Below are 16,486 nucleotides of genomic sequence, written 5' to 3'. Positions count from 1 at the left end.
AATTCTGATAAAATCTAGGAGAATGAAGTAAACATAAAAACATTCAACGTCACTATCAATTAAGTAAATGCAAATTAAAACTATAATGAAATTCAACTTTGTGTCTATGGAATTGACAAGACTTAAAAAGAATTCTAATATTCTGCATGAGGTAAGGCATGAGAATGCTGGCCATCAGAGGCCCTTCCACACCACCCTGTGATGTGAATATTATCACTATGATTCTCATACCATATGTGAGAAATAGCTTCAGATAAGCATATTTTATATATCCACCCAACAAACAATTCTTGAGGCCAAGGAGGTATCAGAGGGTGGCTTTTGTCTAAGGGCTGCAATGAAGAAGAGGTGGAATGAGAGATGGTTCCCTGGTCTCCTGCCCCACTCCAAGCTCTCCCTTCCTGGGGTCTGAGCTTCAGAAGCCACCTTAGAGTTCCTGGGTCCCATGAGAACCCCCAGGGCTTTTGAAGCATTAGGGGCCTTGTGGTTCTAGGCCTCAGAGCAAACAGAGATTTGATGTGGGCTCCTGGGAGCAGCCCCCAACCTTTATGGGGCAAAAAAAAGATGGGAAGTTCTGTGGTGTCTGGGGGACCAGTCTTCGCCCTACCTCCCGAAGTCATATATGCAATCCAATGGCATGGGACAACCTCTCCTCTGAGCCCAGGGCCCAGCACAGCCTGGATGCAGAAGGAGAAGTTTCTTCCTCAGAAGATCCTGCAGGGTAGGAGCATGTGCACTGTGTTGGTCTAAGCACAATGGTCTGTGTTTAGATTTGCACGTGACCATGAGGTCACACTTCGGGGTTTTCTTCTAATGAAGGTTCTGAGTAGGGAGTTAAGTCAATGCCCCTCTGCTCTTCCCCAAGCTCCCTGTCAGAGAGGCCTCCCAAGGAAGATCTTGGGGCATTTGAGGCCAGAGACTTAAGCAATTCAGAGAATTCTGGAGGCTGAAAAGCAGAGGAAGTCTTTTGTTTTTCCAAAGACCTCGGTGCGAATCCCAGATTCACCCATCTGACTGTGGGATCTTGGACAAGCATTGCAGCACTCTAAGCCTCAGTTTCCCTGGGTGTTAAATGGCTCCTTTTGTGCAGTTTTTGAGGGAAACGATTCAAGAGAGAGACAACAGGTAGCATTAATTCCCCAAGGAAGAGAAGTAGGCTCAGCCCGCCGAGCTGGGACAAAGACAAGTACAGGGGCGGGTCGACAGGGTGCCCAAATCAGTTTCTACCAGGCGCTGCTGTGAGGATGGGTGGCAGGGGCGTGGGCGACGTCGCCCGGCACACACTGGCGGCGGCACCTCTCGCAGCTGCGGCTGATTGGGGTCTGGGCGGTGCGGGCACAACCCATACGGAGGAGCTGGCTGGCGCGGGAAGGGGCGGGCCCTCGGCTGGGCCGGGCGGAGCGCTAAGCAGCGTGGGAGCGCGGCGGCGGGAGGGGAGGTAGGCCGGGCAAGGCAAACTGACTTGCGCTGCAGGCGGAAGACAGGTGGCGCCGAGGGCAGCCGGGCGAGAGGCGGGGCTTCGGCCGCGCGGCTGGAGGCGGGGCAGGAAAGCGCGCGCGGCGCAGCAGCCTCGCCCGTCGCGGAGAGTGGGCTCTGCCCGCCGTCTCTCGGGGGCTGCTTCCCGCCCCAGGCCTCCGCGGAGGACACGTGTCAGTACGTTCCCGCGGTTGTCATTCCATTGTCATAGCCCCTCCCCCAGGCCGGGAACCCCTCCCAGCCACCAACCCCGGCCCCATTATCCCTGGGCCCAACCTCCCCGCGGACCCGCGGTCCAGGCCTCGGTCTCTCTCCTCGGCAGCGAGCCGCGGCCCAGACCCCGGCAGAGGACCCTCGTCGGCACTTTCTGAACCCGTGTCATCTCAGCCCCCTGCCTAGCTCCACCCCAGGCTTGGGAACCCGGCCCCTGACGGCCCATTGTCAGCGGGCCCAGCCCCCGCGCTGAACGCACGCTCGCCCTTGCCCCCAACCAGCGCGTCTCCCCCGGCAACGCGCAGTGACCTGGGATGCAGCCCTCAGGCTGGGCCGCCGCCAGGGAGGCGGCGGGCCGCGACTTGCTGGCTGCCGACCTCCGGTGCAGCCTCTTCGCCTCGGCCCTGCAGAGCTACAAGCGCGACTCGGTGCTGCGGCCCTTCCCCGCGTCCTACGCCCGCGGCGACTGTAAGGACTTTGAAGCCCTGGTGAGTGTGCTTTGTCCTGGCGCTGCCCATTGCGTCCTGGACCAAGTGCCCTGTGGAACCAGAGGTAGAGGCAGTTCCATCCGCGTTAGTAAACATGACAGCCCCCAGACTTTTCATTCCCAGCTTGGCATGGCCTTGCCTTGGGGAAGGTTTCCATTAGCTAAGAACACTCCTGACACCCTCATGTCAACTCTCACTCCCAAGGCACTTGGTGGCTGCTTCTCTCCTGTCAATGACAAGTGACTCCGGGGACTGAAGTGAGGAATCAGGAATCGTTGCATAGTCCTCCACAGATTTTCTAGCCTGGCCAGAAATAGGGTTGATGTGAATCAGCTGTTTTGCTTAGCTAGAAAGTTATCCATCCTTTTGCAAATAGACACCAAAAAGTCACCAAAGCCACCCAGAACTTGGTCTTCCGATGAGGTGATCTATGGGCAGTGCTTTTATAAACTAACATCCAGTGCGTATGTCAGCTGTTATTTCTCTGATTCACCAGGCACTTTTTTTTTTTTGCAGAGTTCACCTCTGGGTCAGCATTCAAGATATCAGTTGTCCTTATCCAAATGTTTCGAATTGCCTAGAAAAATATAACTTACCAAAATCGATTCAGTAAAAAGCAGAATATTGAAATAGCCAATAGCTGATATTCATTAAAGACACCGAACTCCATGTATCTTTGGGAACTGTCAAGTGTGGCAGTCTCCCTTCTTAGCCATGGAAGAGCATATTGTTCATCAGCAAAGCTGTCACCATTTAATTGGTATCAGATTCTGACTTGCACAAGTAACATTCTTCACTGTTAAAAACTTGGAGGGGCTGGGCTTGGTGAATCATGTCTGTAATCCTAGCACTTTGGGAGGCCAAGGCGGGGGCGGATCACCTGAGGTCGGGAGTTTGAGACCAGCCTCACCAACATGGAGAAACCCAGTCTCTATTAAAATACAAAAATTAGCTGGGCATGGTGGCACATGCCTGTAATCCCAGCTACTCTGGAGGCTGAAACAGGAGAATCGCTTGAACCTGGGAGGTGGACATTGCGGTGAGCCAAGATTGAGCCATTGCAATCCAGCCTGGGCAACAAGAATGAAACTCCATTAAAAAAAAAAAAAAAGCAAAACAAAACAAAACAAAAAACCTGGAGGGTGCCAGGTTATTGGGCGAACTTTTCTAAACTATTGTAGAAAAAGAAGAAAAAGGCTGGGTGGCTCACGCCTATAATCCCAGGACTTTGGGAAGGCAAAGCAGGAGGATCGTTTGAGACCAGCCTAGGCAGCATGGTGAAATCCTGTCTCTACAAAAAAATAAATTTAAGAATTAGCTGGGTGTGGTGGTGTGTGCCTGTAGTCCCAGCTACTTGGGAGGCTGAAACGGGAGGATGGCTTGAGTCCAAGAGGTTGAGGCTGCAGTGAGCCATGATCACACCACTGCACTCCAGCCTGGGCAACAGAGCAAGTCTCTCTCCCTCAAACAAAAACAAGCAAAACAAAAAACCGTTGAATTAGTAGTCAGAGATTTTCCCTCAAAGAAAACTCTGGACATAACTGGTGTCATTGGTGAGTTCTAGCAATCACTGAGGGGATAAGTAATTCCCGGTGTTACACAGAATATTAAAAAAGAGGCTAGCAAACCTTGACCCTAAATCTAATAAGGTTGATGGAAAAAAAGAAAATTATAGGCTGAGTGTGGTGGCTCACACCTGTAATCCCAGCACTTTGGGAGGTTGAGACGGGTGGAGCACAAGGTCAGGAGTTCAAGACCAGCCTGTCATCTCCCCATTATGGTGGCACGTGCCAGTAATCCCACCTACTTGGGAGACTGAGGCAGGAGAATTGCTTGAACCGGGACTTGGGAGGCAGAGGTAGCAGTGAGCCGAGATTATGCCACTGCACTCCAGCCTGGGCAACACAGCGAGACTCTGTCTTAAAAAAAAAAAAAAAAAAGGAAAGAAAATTATAGGCGGCCGGGCGGGGTGGCGCAAGCCTGTAATCCCAGCATTTTGGGAGGCCGAGACGGGCGGATCACGAGGTCAGGAGATCGAGACCATCCTGGCTGACACAGTGAAACCCCGTCTCTACTAAAAAAAATACAAAAAAACTAGCCAGGCGAGGTGGCGGGCGCCTGTAGTCCCAGCTACTCGGGAGGCTGAGGCAGGAGAATGGCGTGAACCCGGGAGGCGGAGCTTGCAGTGAGCCAAGATCACGCCACTGCACTCCAGCCTGGGCGGCAGAGCGAGACTCTGTCTCAAAAAAAAAAAAAAAAAAAGAAAATTATAGGCCAACGTCATGAGTATAAATGCAAAAATTATCTTCAAGGTATTAGGATCTTAAAGCTAACAATTTATAAAAAAGGGTAATTCCTTATGACCAGGTTGGGTTCATCCCAGGAATGCAAAATTAGTTCAACATTAGCCGGGCGCGGTGGCTCAAGCCTGTAATGCCAGCACTTTGGGAGGCCGAAACGGGCGGATCACGAGGTCAGGAGATCGAGACCATCCTGGCTGACACGGTGAAACCCTGTGTCTACTAAAAAATACAAAAAACTAGCCGGGCGAGGTGGCGGGCACCTGTAGTCCCAGCTACTCAGGAGGCTGAGGCAGGAGAATGGCGTGAACCCGGGAGGCGGAGCTTGCAGTGAGCTGAGATCCGGCCACTGCACTCCAGCCTGGGTGGCAGAGCGAGACTCCGTCTCAAAAAAAAAAAAAAAAAAAAAAAATTAGTTCAACATTAGGCAATCAATTAATGACAGGCACCATATTGCTAGATTAAAGGAGGTATTTATAATCAACACGTGTTTAGCGTTATCTCTGATGAAATCATCAGTGTTTGGTTCCTCCTTTGCTATCATTCCTAGGAGGTTGAGGGACAAACAAAGGCTGAGCCTCCTGGCCCCGCCTGATCCTGGTAGCCCACCTAATGATGTGTTGAGGGCATCTCAAGTGGTGACCATGGTGCACAGGCGTTTCTGGGTACTGGAAGTGTGAGGTTGGAGAAAGAGGCAAGTTCACTGACTTCCCTTGAGGTTTGTTCTTGCAGGTTCAGATACTCAGTTTTCTAAGTGTGCTATATCAGAGCCTTGGGAACGAAACTTCCTTCGGTTTTGGCAACAGATACTTATGGAGTGTTTGCTATGGGCCAGGTGCTAAGGATACAGGATTGACCCTTGAAGAGGTTAACAGTGTGCTCAGCTATACTAGGTAAGCGCGGTACAACATGGAAGCCCACAGCAAGGACACCCCCAAGCTCTCAGCTGTGGGCCAGGCTCTGGGAACACCAACTAGGGGTGGAGGCTGATGCTTTGCCGAGTCCCAGGGCAGAACTTCAAGAGCAGAAAAGAGGGAAAGAGTATTCCAGGAGGAGCAGCAGGATAGTCAGAAAGCCAGGAGGTGTGAGCTTACAGAGAAGGACAAGACTGCTTTAGTGTAACTGTTGTGGGGAACAGGAAGAAATGAGGCCAGCCTATGGAGCATGCAGGGCTACACATGTCCTGCTAAGTTGTGGAGATTTTTGTCCTTGGGCAGGGGAAGGTATTGGGGTGAGATCCAGAAAGACACCCATGGTGGCAGGTGAGAGAGGGACCTGTTTGGGAGGAGTGTTTGGGGTCAGAGGGATCAAACTCACAATGCAGCTTTTTAAAAAAAAAATTAGGATGGGGTCTCGCTATGTTGTCCAGGCTGGTCTTGAACTTCTGGGCGCAAGCAGTTCTCCCACCTCATCCTTCCAAAGTGCTGGGATTACAGGCGTGAGCCACTGCACTTGGCCGCAGTGCAACTTTAATTTTCACCAAGAAACATACCTCCAAGTGGGACTAGAATGCTCAACTTATTTTCTTTCTGCTGGAAGGTCTTGGCCAACGGAACCAGGTTTGTTTGGTGAATATGGGATACATGCAAAGGGACCTGTGGAGTTGTTTTGATCATGCTTTTTAAAATTTATTTTTAATTATGCAAGTAATGTTTGAATATATTCTCATTATAAAAAAGTTCAAACGATACCAGTAAAGTAAACGTGCCCCTAATAGATTTGACTCTATCCCTTAGCCCTCTGCAAAGGTATCAATTGCTCTGTTTAGGGCACATCCTCCCCCCTCTCCCCCGCCCCACTTGTAATCCCTTAAGAGAGCATCAGTTGGGCGGGTGCGGTGGCTCATGCCTGTAATCCCAGCACTTTGGGAGGCTGAGGCGGGTGGATCACGAGGTCAGGAGATCGAGACAATCCTGGCTAACACGGTGAAACCCCGTCTCTACTAAAAATACAAAAAAATTAGCCAGGCATGGTGGCTGGCACCTGTAGTCCCAACTACTCGGGAGGCTGAGGCAGGAGAATGGCATGAACCCTGGAGGTGGAGCTTGCAGTGAGCCGAGATTGCGCCACTGCACTCCAGCCTAGGCGACAGAGTGAGACTCCGTCTCAAAAAAAAAAAAAAAGAGCATCAGCAATGTAGGTTACCCCCAAAAGCCACCTCCTCTAAAGAGACAGACTGTCCCTCCCATGGGGCTTATTGTACCAGTCCCAGACAGTTACCCTTTCTCTTGAGGGCTACTGGAGAAACACAGATTCTTACCATCCAGTTCTGTTGCCATATTCCTTATGGGTACCCACTGTTGAGGAAAATAGCCCAGACCACATAGATTCTTGGCTGGCTGTAGGCATGGCCGTCAGCAGCAAGGCTGCTCACTGGTGGGGCCCGGCACCATCTCTGGGGACATACATACATTCTTAGATAAACACACTTTAGGCCTCCTTTTGCCACATGTCGCATGAGTTACTGAAATGATGCAGAGAAGTGGGCATCTGGACCTGTATCTGAATCAAAGTCTAACTTTTAAAGAAAAGGGAATCAGGTCTGGACTTGACTGACTAGATCATTTTGTAGTTACCTGAAGAAGAAAAGTGTGGAGCTGTTAAAAAATCTCTTGGCCAGGCACGGTAGTTCACACCTGTAATCCCAGCCCTCTGGGATTGGGCGGGTCGGTCATTTGAGTACAGGAGTTCGAAAGCAGCCTGGGCAACATGGCGAAACCCTGTCTATATAAAAAGATTTAAAAAATTAGCCTGTGTGGTGGTGCATGCCTGTAGTCCCAGCTACTCAGGAGGCTGAGGTGGGAGGTTCACCTGAGCCAGGAGGTCAAGGCTGTAGTGGGCCGTGATTGTGCCCCTGCACTCCATTCTGGGTGACAGAGTGGTACCCTGTCTCAAAAAAAGTCTCTCACTTTCATTTGTTTAGTTAAAAGCACAAGGAAGTAATGTGAAAGTTTGCCATTTTCAGTCATTTAAATCTTTCTCCACATGTGAGGTGTTATTACACACCTATAACACAAGGGTTGCAGTTTCCAAAAATTAGAGCAGTGACTTAAATTACTTTATTGATTGGTGATTTCCTGAGAACTCCCCACTGCTGAACCAAGCTCTTGGCTTTAGGTCTGATCTAGCATTATCTTGTCACTGTCCCCAAAGTCCCGGATTATCTCTGAGGTGTCTTGTTTTGAGACCATTTCTATGCCGATAAGCTCTCTGATTTATTATTATTATTATTTTTCAGATAGAGTTTCCCTCTTGTTGCCCAGGCTGGAGTGATGCAATGGTGCAATCTCGGCTTACTGCAACCTCTGCCTCCTGGGTTCAAGCAATTCTCCTGCCTGTCTCCCTAGTAGTTGGGATTACAGGCAGATGCCATGATGCCCAGCTAATTTTTTTTTGTAGTTTTAGTAGAGATGGGGTTTCACCATGTTGGTCAAGGCTAGTTTTGAACTCCTGACCTCAGGTGATTCGCCCTCCTCGGCCTCCCAGACTGCTGGGATTACAGGGATGAGCGACCGCACCTGGCAAGCTCTCTGATTTTACACTGGGAGCTCTTGTATTTGCAGTGCCTGGCTTGGGAAGTACTTATCAAGCGTTTGAGGAATCACATTGTGTGTGTGCTGAATACCCGGTCTCAGGATTTCTCACCTTGTTTTTTGGGACCGGGGTTGGATGAAAGAACTCATACGTAGCATTCTTGGGATTCCCTGTACCCCTTGACCATTGGCCCCCAAACGTCAGGTTTGTCACTTGACACAGTCGCAGCTGTAAAGTTTTTTGTTTTGTTCCCCCCCCGCCCCCCAAAATAGCATGTTCTGGTTCTCCATTAGCCTGTAGACCCTTTCTGGGGGTGGGAAGTGGGTGGGAAGGGCTTCTTTGTGTTAGCTCCAGGCCCTCGCTGCTTAGTGTGGTTGAGGACCAGCAACATGAGCCTCACCTGGGTGCTCATTAGAAAAGTAGGCCTTGGCCGGGCGCAGTGGCTCACGCCTGTAATCCCAGCACTTTGGGAGGCTGAGGCAGGTGGATCACAAGGTCAGGAGATCGAGAGCATCCTGGCTAACATGGTGAAACCCTGTCTCTACTAAATATACAAAAAATTAGCCGGGTGAGGTGGCGGTCGCATATAGTCCCAGCTACTCAGGAGGCTGAGCCAGGAGAATGGCATGAACCCAGGAGGCAGAGCTTGCAGTGAGCCGAGATCACGCCACTGGACTTCAGCCTGGGTGACAGAGTGAGACTCTGTCTCAAAAAAAAAAAAAAAAAAAGAAAAGAAAAGCAGGCCCTGCCCCAGACCTATCCAGTCAGGATCTGCATTTTAACAAATCTGGGCAATTTGTACACTTAGTGAAGTCTGAAAAGCACTGCATTAAGCTTACCCTGTTCTTATTTGGGGTGCCAGACTGCTCTAATTGGGTCTCCTGGTCCTGGAGGAGTAAGAAGTCTTTGTCTTTTTTTTTTTCCTTCTTCTCTCTGGTTTCTGGCTTTCACTGTCTAGACACAGTGACTCCCCAGTGTCTGGGTTAAAGCACATATAAGCTTGTCTCTGTCCTGACCCCTCCTGATGCCATTCCCATCTTTGTTGAAGCAAACTCCCTCTCGTCCTTTAAGATGCACCTGAAATTTCCACCTTATTCTGTGCCTCCACTCCCTAGCAGTGAGGAGTCCTTCCTTTGGGTTTCTTTACAATTTTAAAATTTTGCTTTTATAAATAATACTTTGATAAGCATCCTTCTACATTAATCATTGTTTATATCTGTTGTTGTCTTTTTGAGATACATTCTGAGAGGTGAAATTGCTGGTTCATGGCTTTTTCTTTTTTTTTTGTTTTCTGAGATGTGGTCTTGCCCAATTTGGAGTGCAGTGGCGTGATCTTGGCTCACTGCAACCTCTGCCTCCTGGTCTCAAACGATCCTCCCACCTCAGCCTCCCGTGTAGCTGGGACTCCAGGCACATACCGGTATGCCTGGCTAATTTTTGTATTTTTATTTTTATTTATTTAATTTATTAATTTATTTTTTGAGACAGAGTCGCTCTGTCGCCCAGGCTGGAGTGCAGTGGCGCGATCTCCGCTCACTGCAAGCTCCGCCGCCTCCCGGGTTCACGCCATTCTCCTGCCTCAGCCTCCCTATAAGCTGAGACTACAGGCGCCCGTCACCATGCCCAGCTAATTTTTTTTGCGTTTTTAGTAGAGACGGGGTTTCACCGTGTTCGCCAGGTTGGTCTTGATCTCCTGACCTCGTGATCCGCCCGCCTCGGCCTCCCAAAGTGCTGGGATTACAGGTGTGAGCCACTGCGCCTGGCCAATTTTTGTATTTTTAGTAGAGATGGGTTTTCACCATGTTGCCCAGGCTGGTCTCAAACTCCTGGACTCAAGCAATCCGCCTGTCTCAGCCTTCCAGAGTGCTGGGATTACAGGTGTGAGCCACTGCACCTGGCTTATGGCTAACCTTTCTAAGGAAGGCTTTCAATGCTAATTTCCATATTGGAAGTTGAATATTGACATTAACTGGGGAAGATCATTATTATTATTATTATTGTTGGATTAAAAGAAAAAAGGCAGGAGTCTCGCTATGTTGCCTAGGCTGTTCTACAGACTCCTGGTCTCAAGCAGAAGTTGTGTCACTGAGCCCAGTTTGGAAAGATCATTCTTTACAAGCCTCAACCTTGGCTGTCATTGAAATCACGTGGGAAACTAAGGAAAATAACCCTGACGTCCAAGCCCCATCCTCAGAGATTCTGATTTGATTGGTTTGAAGTGCAGCCTGGACATTGAGATTTTTTGTTTGTTTACTTACAGATAATATGTAGCTTTTCTATTTTTCTATTAACTGATTTGATCATTTTAATGAGCACCCATACCTGCTGGATGGTGAGGAAATGATAACAATTAGATTTGTTAATAATAAAAGTGCCTGTTAGGTCTATACTTGATATCTCAAGGTAAGATTCTTGGTCCCTCAGATTACCTTTTTATTTCTCTGCTCCTCTCAAAGATGGCATCTGAAGAGTGGAGGAGAAAAAGTACACAGGTCTGAAATATACGAATACAGACATAGATACATGTAATATGATGTGACTGTCAGTGGGTAGGTGTGTGTCTAGAAAGATACCAGCTAATGGGATGGTGATATGGAGGATGAAGGGGTGGGATCCATCCCTCCAGGACTAGCCATCTCTTTCTTTCCCAACCATCCCAGCAATGTAGACCTTTCCTCAGCAGATCGGTGAGCAGCAGAGAGGGGGCATTTGATTGATAATATAGCAACCAACACCTGTACCCCACTAATAGCACTTACTGTTTGTGTTGCACTGTCCTGAGCTGTTTCTACACATAGCTCATTTAGTCCTCCTAACAACTCAGGGTTGTAGGTTTTATTATTATCTTCATCACCGTCAGCTAATCACTGGATGTGGTGATGGCACACCACTCTTGCTCCCAGGCACCGGGACTTTTAAAAGTTCCTAGGAGAACCCTTTAGGGTCCCCATGCTGGCTCCTCCTGTGAAGAGTTCTTTTGTAGACTCTGATCCCTAATCTGTTTTGGCAAATCTGGCCTTTCATACTGTAGGTTTGTGCAAAGCAGATTGTACCTGTGGTGTCCACCTCTTCAGCCTTCATCTCAGCAGCCTCCCAGCTCCAATCATCGCCCCTGCCCCACTGTTCTGGGTGTCACCGTGGTCCCAAAAATGGTGACCTTGGCAGACTTTTGGTTCATTTCCTTTGCAGCACCTCCACCCACATCTAGTAACTATGGCCTCTGACACTTTCCTAGACAAGTATGTTTCAGATGTTTATTCTTTCCTGCTGCCACAACTTTCTTTTCTTTCTTTTTTTTTTTTTTTGAGACGGAGTCTCGCTCTGTCGCCCAGGCTGGAGTGCAGTGGCCGGATCTCAGCTCACTGCAAGCTCCGCCTCCCGGGTTTATGCCATTCTCCTGCCTCAGCCTCCCTAGTAGCTGGGACTACAGGCGCCTGCCACCTCGCCAGCTAGTTTTTTTTGTGTTAGCCAGGATGGTCTTGATCTCCTGACCTCGTGATCCGCCCGTCTTGGCCTCCCAAAGTGCCGAGATTACAGGCTTGAGCCACCGCGCCCGGCCTACCACAACTTTCTAGGACAACATTGTCTAAGATCTAAACCTGAGTATCTCCAGCTTTTCCTGATAAGAATCACTTGTACCCACATCTGTACACAGATTCCTGGGCCACCTCCTCCCCAGGAGCTTGTGATCGAGGTGATTGCTCCTGCTCAAAGCAAGGAGGTTGAGTTGCCTCTTTGTGGCTCATTGGGCCTCTCTTTCCTCTGTGACCCAAACTACCTCTTTCCTAAGAGGCTTCTCTTCCCAAACCCCTGAAACTCTCAGCTCTGCTCACCATTCAGATTCCCCCAACTATCTCTCCAGCTATATCCTTCCTTATTCCCCATAGCAGAGGCTGCAGATGTGTTGCCTGTGAGCTGATGGGTTTTGTTTGTCCTCTATTTTTTTAGAAATTGGGAAATTAAAAAGACAGCTTGTTGATTTCTTTTTGAAACAAAAATCAGAGGCCTTGCCGCCTTTGGTGGAGGTTGCCCCAGGGCAGGAAGAAGTTGGAGCTGAGGGTTGGTTGGCCTTAGCTATTAATGGAGCCCGGAGTCACAAGTTCAACAGTCTTCACAACTCTTTCCCGGACTCCCCTGTTACTCATTTTCTTTACTTCTCAGGCCCTGGGGGACATTTGAGCCTAGGAGCACTTTTTGGGACACACTGCTCACTTCTCTGTCCATCTGCCGTGCTCTTTCCCACCTGGAGTGGGAAACCCTCCCCATCCCTGGAAATGCCTGCCTTCCTCTTCAACAGTTATTCTCCTGGACCAGTTGGCAAATGACTTCCACTGCCATGTACTGATGTGTGATTCAGAATGCTTGCCTAGATGGTGATTTCTTCCACATACCCCTATACTACATATCACATACATCTTTCTCCCTACCTTTGGTTTAGGCACAGCCAGTAGCTGTCTCAGTTGTATTATTTTGGGATTGGGAGGAATTCCAGTATCATATCTGATTAGCTTCCCAAAGCAGCCTCTTAAAAGTTCTGCCGGAATTGTTCCTTTGGGCTAAAATATTCAGTCCACCACTAAATTTCTCCATTCGTTTGGTAGAAGGGTATGGCAGGAGAATAGACTCTGGAGTTGGGCCCCCTGGCTTCATATCCCTGCCCGGCCACGCCGGCTGTGTGCCCCTAGGCAAGGTGCTTAGCATCTCAAGCCTCAGTTTCCTCATCTTCAAAATAGGTTGTGAGAATAACACGAGATAACAGAATAAATTCATGCAAAGCATTTATTCTGGTGGCTGGCACCTGTAAGGGTTCAAATAAATAGTTGCTATTACTCTTTGTTCTTAACTTCATGCCAGGTTCCAGGCTGGCATGGGGCTCCAGGGTCAGTAAGATGTGGTTGGCCTCAGGGAATGTTTGTCCCAATCAGATTTGAGTTGGCCCCAGAGGGTCAGGTGCCAACATGGGGCTCTGCTGTAATTGCTGAACATAGAACACAGTTGTTGAGTACAGAGGTTGTAGGTGGTCAGGGAAGGCTTCACATGGGAGGTGATTGCTGGCCTTGAAGACTTAATGGGATGTCATGCTAGGCAGCCACAGAAGCACAGAGGAAGAAAGCCATAGGTCACTTGGAATAGCATTGGGTTTGGGGAGGGAGCTGGTGGCAGGAGGTACTATTAGGCTAAGAGGCCAGACTGGATTCCTAAGGGACTTATTAAGGGTAAGAGTATTAGATTTAGCAAATAAAAATATAGGCCACCTAGTTAAATTTGAATTTCAGCTGAGCAACCAATAAGGTTTTTTTTTTTTTTTTTTAAATGAAGTTTCACTCTTATTCCCCAGGCTGGAGTGCAGTGGCGTGATCTTGGCTCACTGCAACATCCACCTCCCTGGTTCAAGCGATTCTCCTGCCTCAGCCTCCCAAGTAGCTGGGATTAAAGGTGCCCGCCACCACGCCCGGCTAATTTTTTGTATTTTTAGTAGAGACAGGGTTTCACGATGTTGACTAGGCTGGTCTTAAAGTCCTGATCTTAGGTAATCCACCTGCCTCGACTTCCCAAAGTGCTGGGATTTTAAGTATAAATATATCCCAAATATTGCATGGGTTATTTACACTAAAAAAAATTTTGTTGACTGAACACAGTGGCTCATGCCTGTAATCCCGGCACTTTGTGAGGCTGAGGCTGGTGGATTGCATGAGCCCAGGAGTTTTGAGATCAGCCTGGGCAACATGGTGGAAACCTGTCTCTACAAAAAATTAGCTGGGCATGATGTCACATACCTTTAGTCCCAGCTACTCTGGAGGCTGAGGTGGGAGGATTGCTTGAGCCTGGAAGGTTGATGCTGCTGTGAGCTGTGATCTTGCCACTGCAGTCCAGCCTGGGTGACAATGAGACCCTGTCCCCTGTCTTTTTTAAAAAAAGGAGCTTTTGTTGTTGTTGTTGTTTATCTGAAATTCAAATTTAACCGGGCACAGCGTATTTTAAATGGCAACCCTACTTGTGTGCCTGGTTCCCAAAAGGCCCTGCTAAAATGCAGACAGGTTTTAGTCACAAGAGGAAGAATCCTATTAAATTGTTAAAGCAGATTTATTTTTCAGAGTAACATGAAAAGTGAAATGGAACATAAAGAAGGTCAGTTGAGGAGTTAAAGAGTGTGGACAGATGGTGGAGAGCCAGGACGGCAGGATGCAGCAGGGACCCTGTCTGGGCAGATGCAGTGGGAGGGCCTGGAAGAGGCCTGGGTCCAGCTTGAAGCTGGGAGGTGTCTCTCCCCTTTGTCCAGACTGAGTCCCTGAAAGGCGCCTGGCTAGCTGACTGTCCTTTTGTGGGGCTCTCTGGGCCCAGATATGGACTGTTGACAAGGGCTGTGGCTCACAGGTGGGATGTGAAGACAGGAGTGATGGGAATAGTAGTAATCCTGGGAGAGAAGATGACTCAGCTCTGGCTCTGAGATAACAAGGAATAGAAAAGAAGGAAGGGGGATGAGTGCCCTTTGGACTGTGCAGGCAGCAGTCCTGTATGGGTAGCTAGCTACCTGAGGGTACACCGTTTGGGGTGTGTCTTCAGTGACTCCGTATATAACCTACAGAACAAAGCTCGGGGTTCCCAAGTGGAGTGCAAGGTCCTTCACAGGATCATTTGAGATGACCTCACTTGAGGTCACCTTCCCACTGTTCCTCTTGGCAACCACTTCCCCACCCTCTAGGTTCCAGCCACACAGAATCACCTGTTGTTAATGATGTCATTGCAGTCACAGTAACTTTAGAGTACGTAACACTTTCCTGTTGGTTTGAGCACTTGTTTAACTTGATTAATCTCCACCGGGACCCTATGAAGTAGCTACTAATATTATCCCAATTATGTATTTGAGAAAGCTGAGACACAGGAAGTCAAACATCTCACTCAAGGTCACACAGCTAATAGAGGAGTAGAGCCCCAGATGCCTGGGAGAACTGCACAATTAACCATATGCCAACACCCATTTCCCCAGCTACACGCTGTGTTTTCATACTTCTGTGGTTTTGTATAGCAAACCCAGATCATACAGTACCTCCTCGGTGAAGCTGGTCCCAACCCCACCCACTTTTCCTTTAGCCCCTACCCAACAGAAGTCCCACCTTGTCCTCTTAGTAGTTTGTATCCAACTTTGTTATGACAGTGAATTCTTTTTGTTTTTTTGAGACAGGGTCTTGCTCTGTCACCCAGGCTGGAGTGCAGTGGTGGCTCACTGGCTCACTGCAACCTCTGCCTCCTGAGTTCAAGAGATTCTCCTGCCTCAGCCTCCAGAGTAGCTGGAATTACAGGCGCCTGCCACCACGCCCATCTAATTTTTATATTTTTAGTAGAGATGGGGTTTCGCCATGTTGGCCAGGCTAGTCTTGAACTCCTGAGCTCAGATGATCTGCCTGCCTCAGCCTCCCGAAGTGCTGGGATTACAGGCGAGAGCCACCACTTCGTGCTGGGATTACAGGCGAGAGCCACCACACCCGGCGACAATGAATACTTTTAAGTCATGATTATTTACCTTTCTGCCTCCCCACTTGATTAAGGGGCCCATTTTAAATCTAATGTCCCCTCCTAAAAGCACAGGGCCTGGCACAAAGTAGATGCTTAGTAAATGCTCCCTGAATAATGCAAGGCCATGCAGCCTGGGGGTGAAGCAGGCGGGGTGGAATAGTAAGCAAGGCATAGAAATAGTACCAATACTCATGGAGCATTTACACTCCACACATCCTTTTTTTTTTTTTTTTTTTTTTGAGACAGGGTTTCACTCTGTCACCCTGGCTGGAGTGCAGTAGGACAATCATGGCTCACTGCATCTGCTACCTCCCAAGCTCTAGCGATCCCCCCACCTCAGCCCAAGTAGCCGGGACTACAGGCGTATACCACCATGCCTGGCTAATTATTTTGTTGTTTTGTTTTGTGCAGATGCGGTTTCGCCATGTTACCCGTGCTGGTCTTGAGCTCCTGAGCTGGAGAGTTCTGCCTGCCTCAGCTTCCCAAAGTGGTGGGATTATAGACGTAAAGCACCATGCTTGGGGTCACATATACATTAAAAAAAAAAAAAAAAAAAAAGTAGGCTGGGCTTGGTGGCTCATGCCTGTAATCCCAGCACTTTGAGAGGTTGAGGCAGGAGGATCACTTGAGTTCATGAGTTTGAGACCAGCCTGGGCAGCATAGCAAGACCTCATCTCTACTAAAAATAAAAAAAAATAGCTGGGCATGGTGGCATGTGCCTATAGTCCCAGCTATGTGGGAGAATCACTTCTGGTGGGGGGGGATGGATCCTACAGTGAGCCGTGTTTGTGCCACTGCACTCCAGCCTGGGCAACAGAGCATGACCCTATCTCCAAAAAATTTTTTTCTTTTAATAAATATTAGATTTTCAGTGATACCTCATGAGGCCTGTAGAGATAGTTTGTTGTTGTTGTTGTTGTTTTCTTTTTTGGAACTGACTTTCGCTCTTGTTGCCCAGGC

The 16,486-nt window shown here is 48.8% G+C and overlaps 1 protein-coding gene, 1 long non-coding RNA gene and 1 other non-coding gene across 5 annotated transcripts in view; all 3 read left to right on the top strand.

Moving 5' to 3' along the window:
- The window catches only part of LOC126958022 (uncharacterized), a 182,751-nt gene that overhangs the window by 23,118 nt on the left and 143,147 nt on the right, over positions 1-16,486 (top strand). The gene's annotated exons all lie outside the window — the stretch shown is intronic.
- Positions 1,543-16,486, top strand: part of PARP16 (poly(ADP-ribose) polymerase family member 16) — a 31,752-nt gene continuing 16,808 nt past the window's right edge. Inside the window, exons 1-2 of one of the 2 annotated variants that reach the window (XM_050796015.1) lie at positions 1,543-1,653; positions 1,971-2,177. In XM_050796015.1, the coding sequence (XP_050651972.1) occupies positions 2,004-2,177 (174 nt within the window). In that variant the 5' untranslated portion in view covers positions 1,543-1,653; positions 1,971-2,003. Of the gene's footprint in view, positions 2,178-16,486 lie in introns of both variants that reach the window. The other variant, XM_050796017.1, reaches the window with a different exon arrangement.
- Positions 2,842-2,969, top strand: LOC126960416 (small nucleolar RNA SNORA24). Its single transcript, XR_007727965.1, has one exon. It is a non-coding gene; the product is annotated as a small nucleolar RNA SNORA24 (small nucleolar RNA).

This window comes from Macaca thibetana, chromosome 7 (genome assembly GCF_024542745.1).
Source record: "Macaca thibetana thibetana isolate TM-01 chromosome 7, ASM2454274v1, whole genome shotgun sequence".
Taxonomy (NCBI): Eukaryota; Metazoa; Chordata; class Mammalia; order Primates; family Cercopithecidae; genus Macaca; species Macaca thibetana.
Note: the sequence above shows the minus strand (reverse complement) of the source record. Positions and strands in the feature narration are given on the sequence as shown.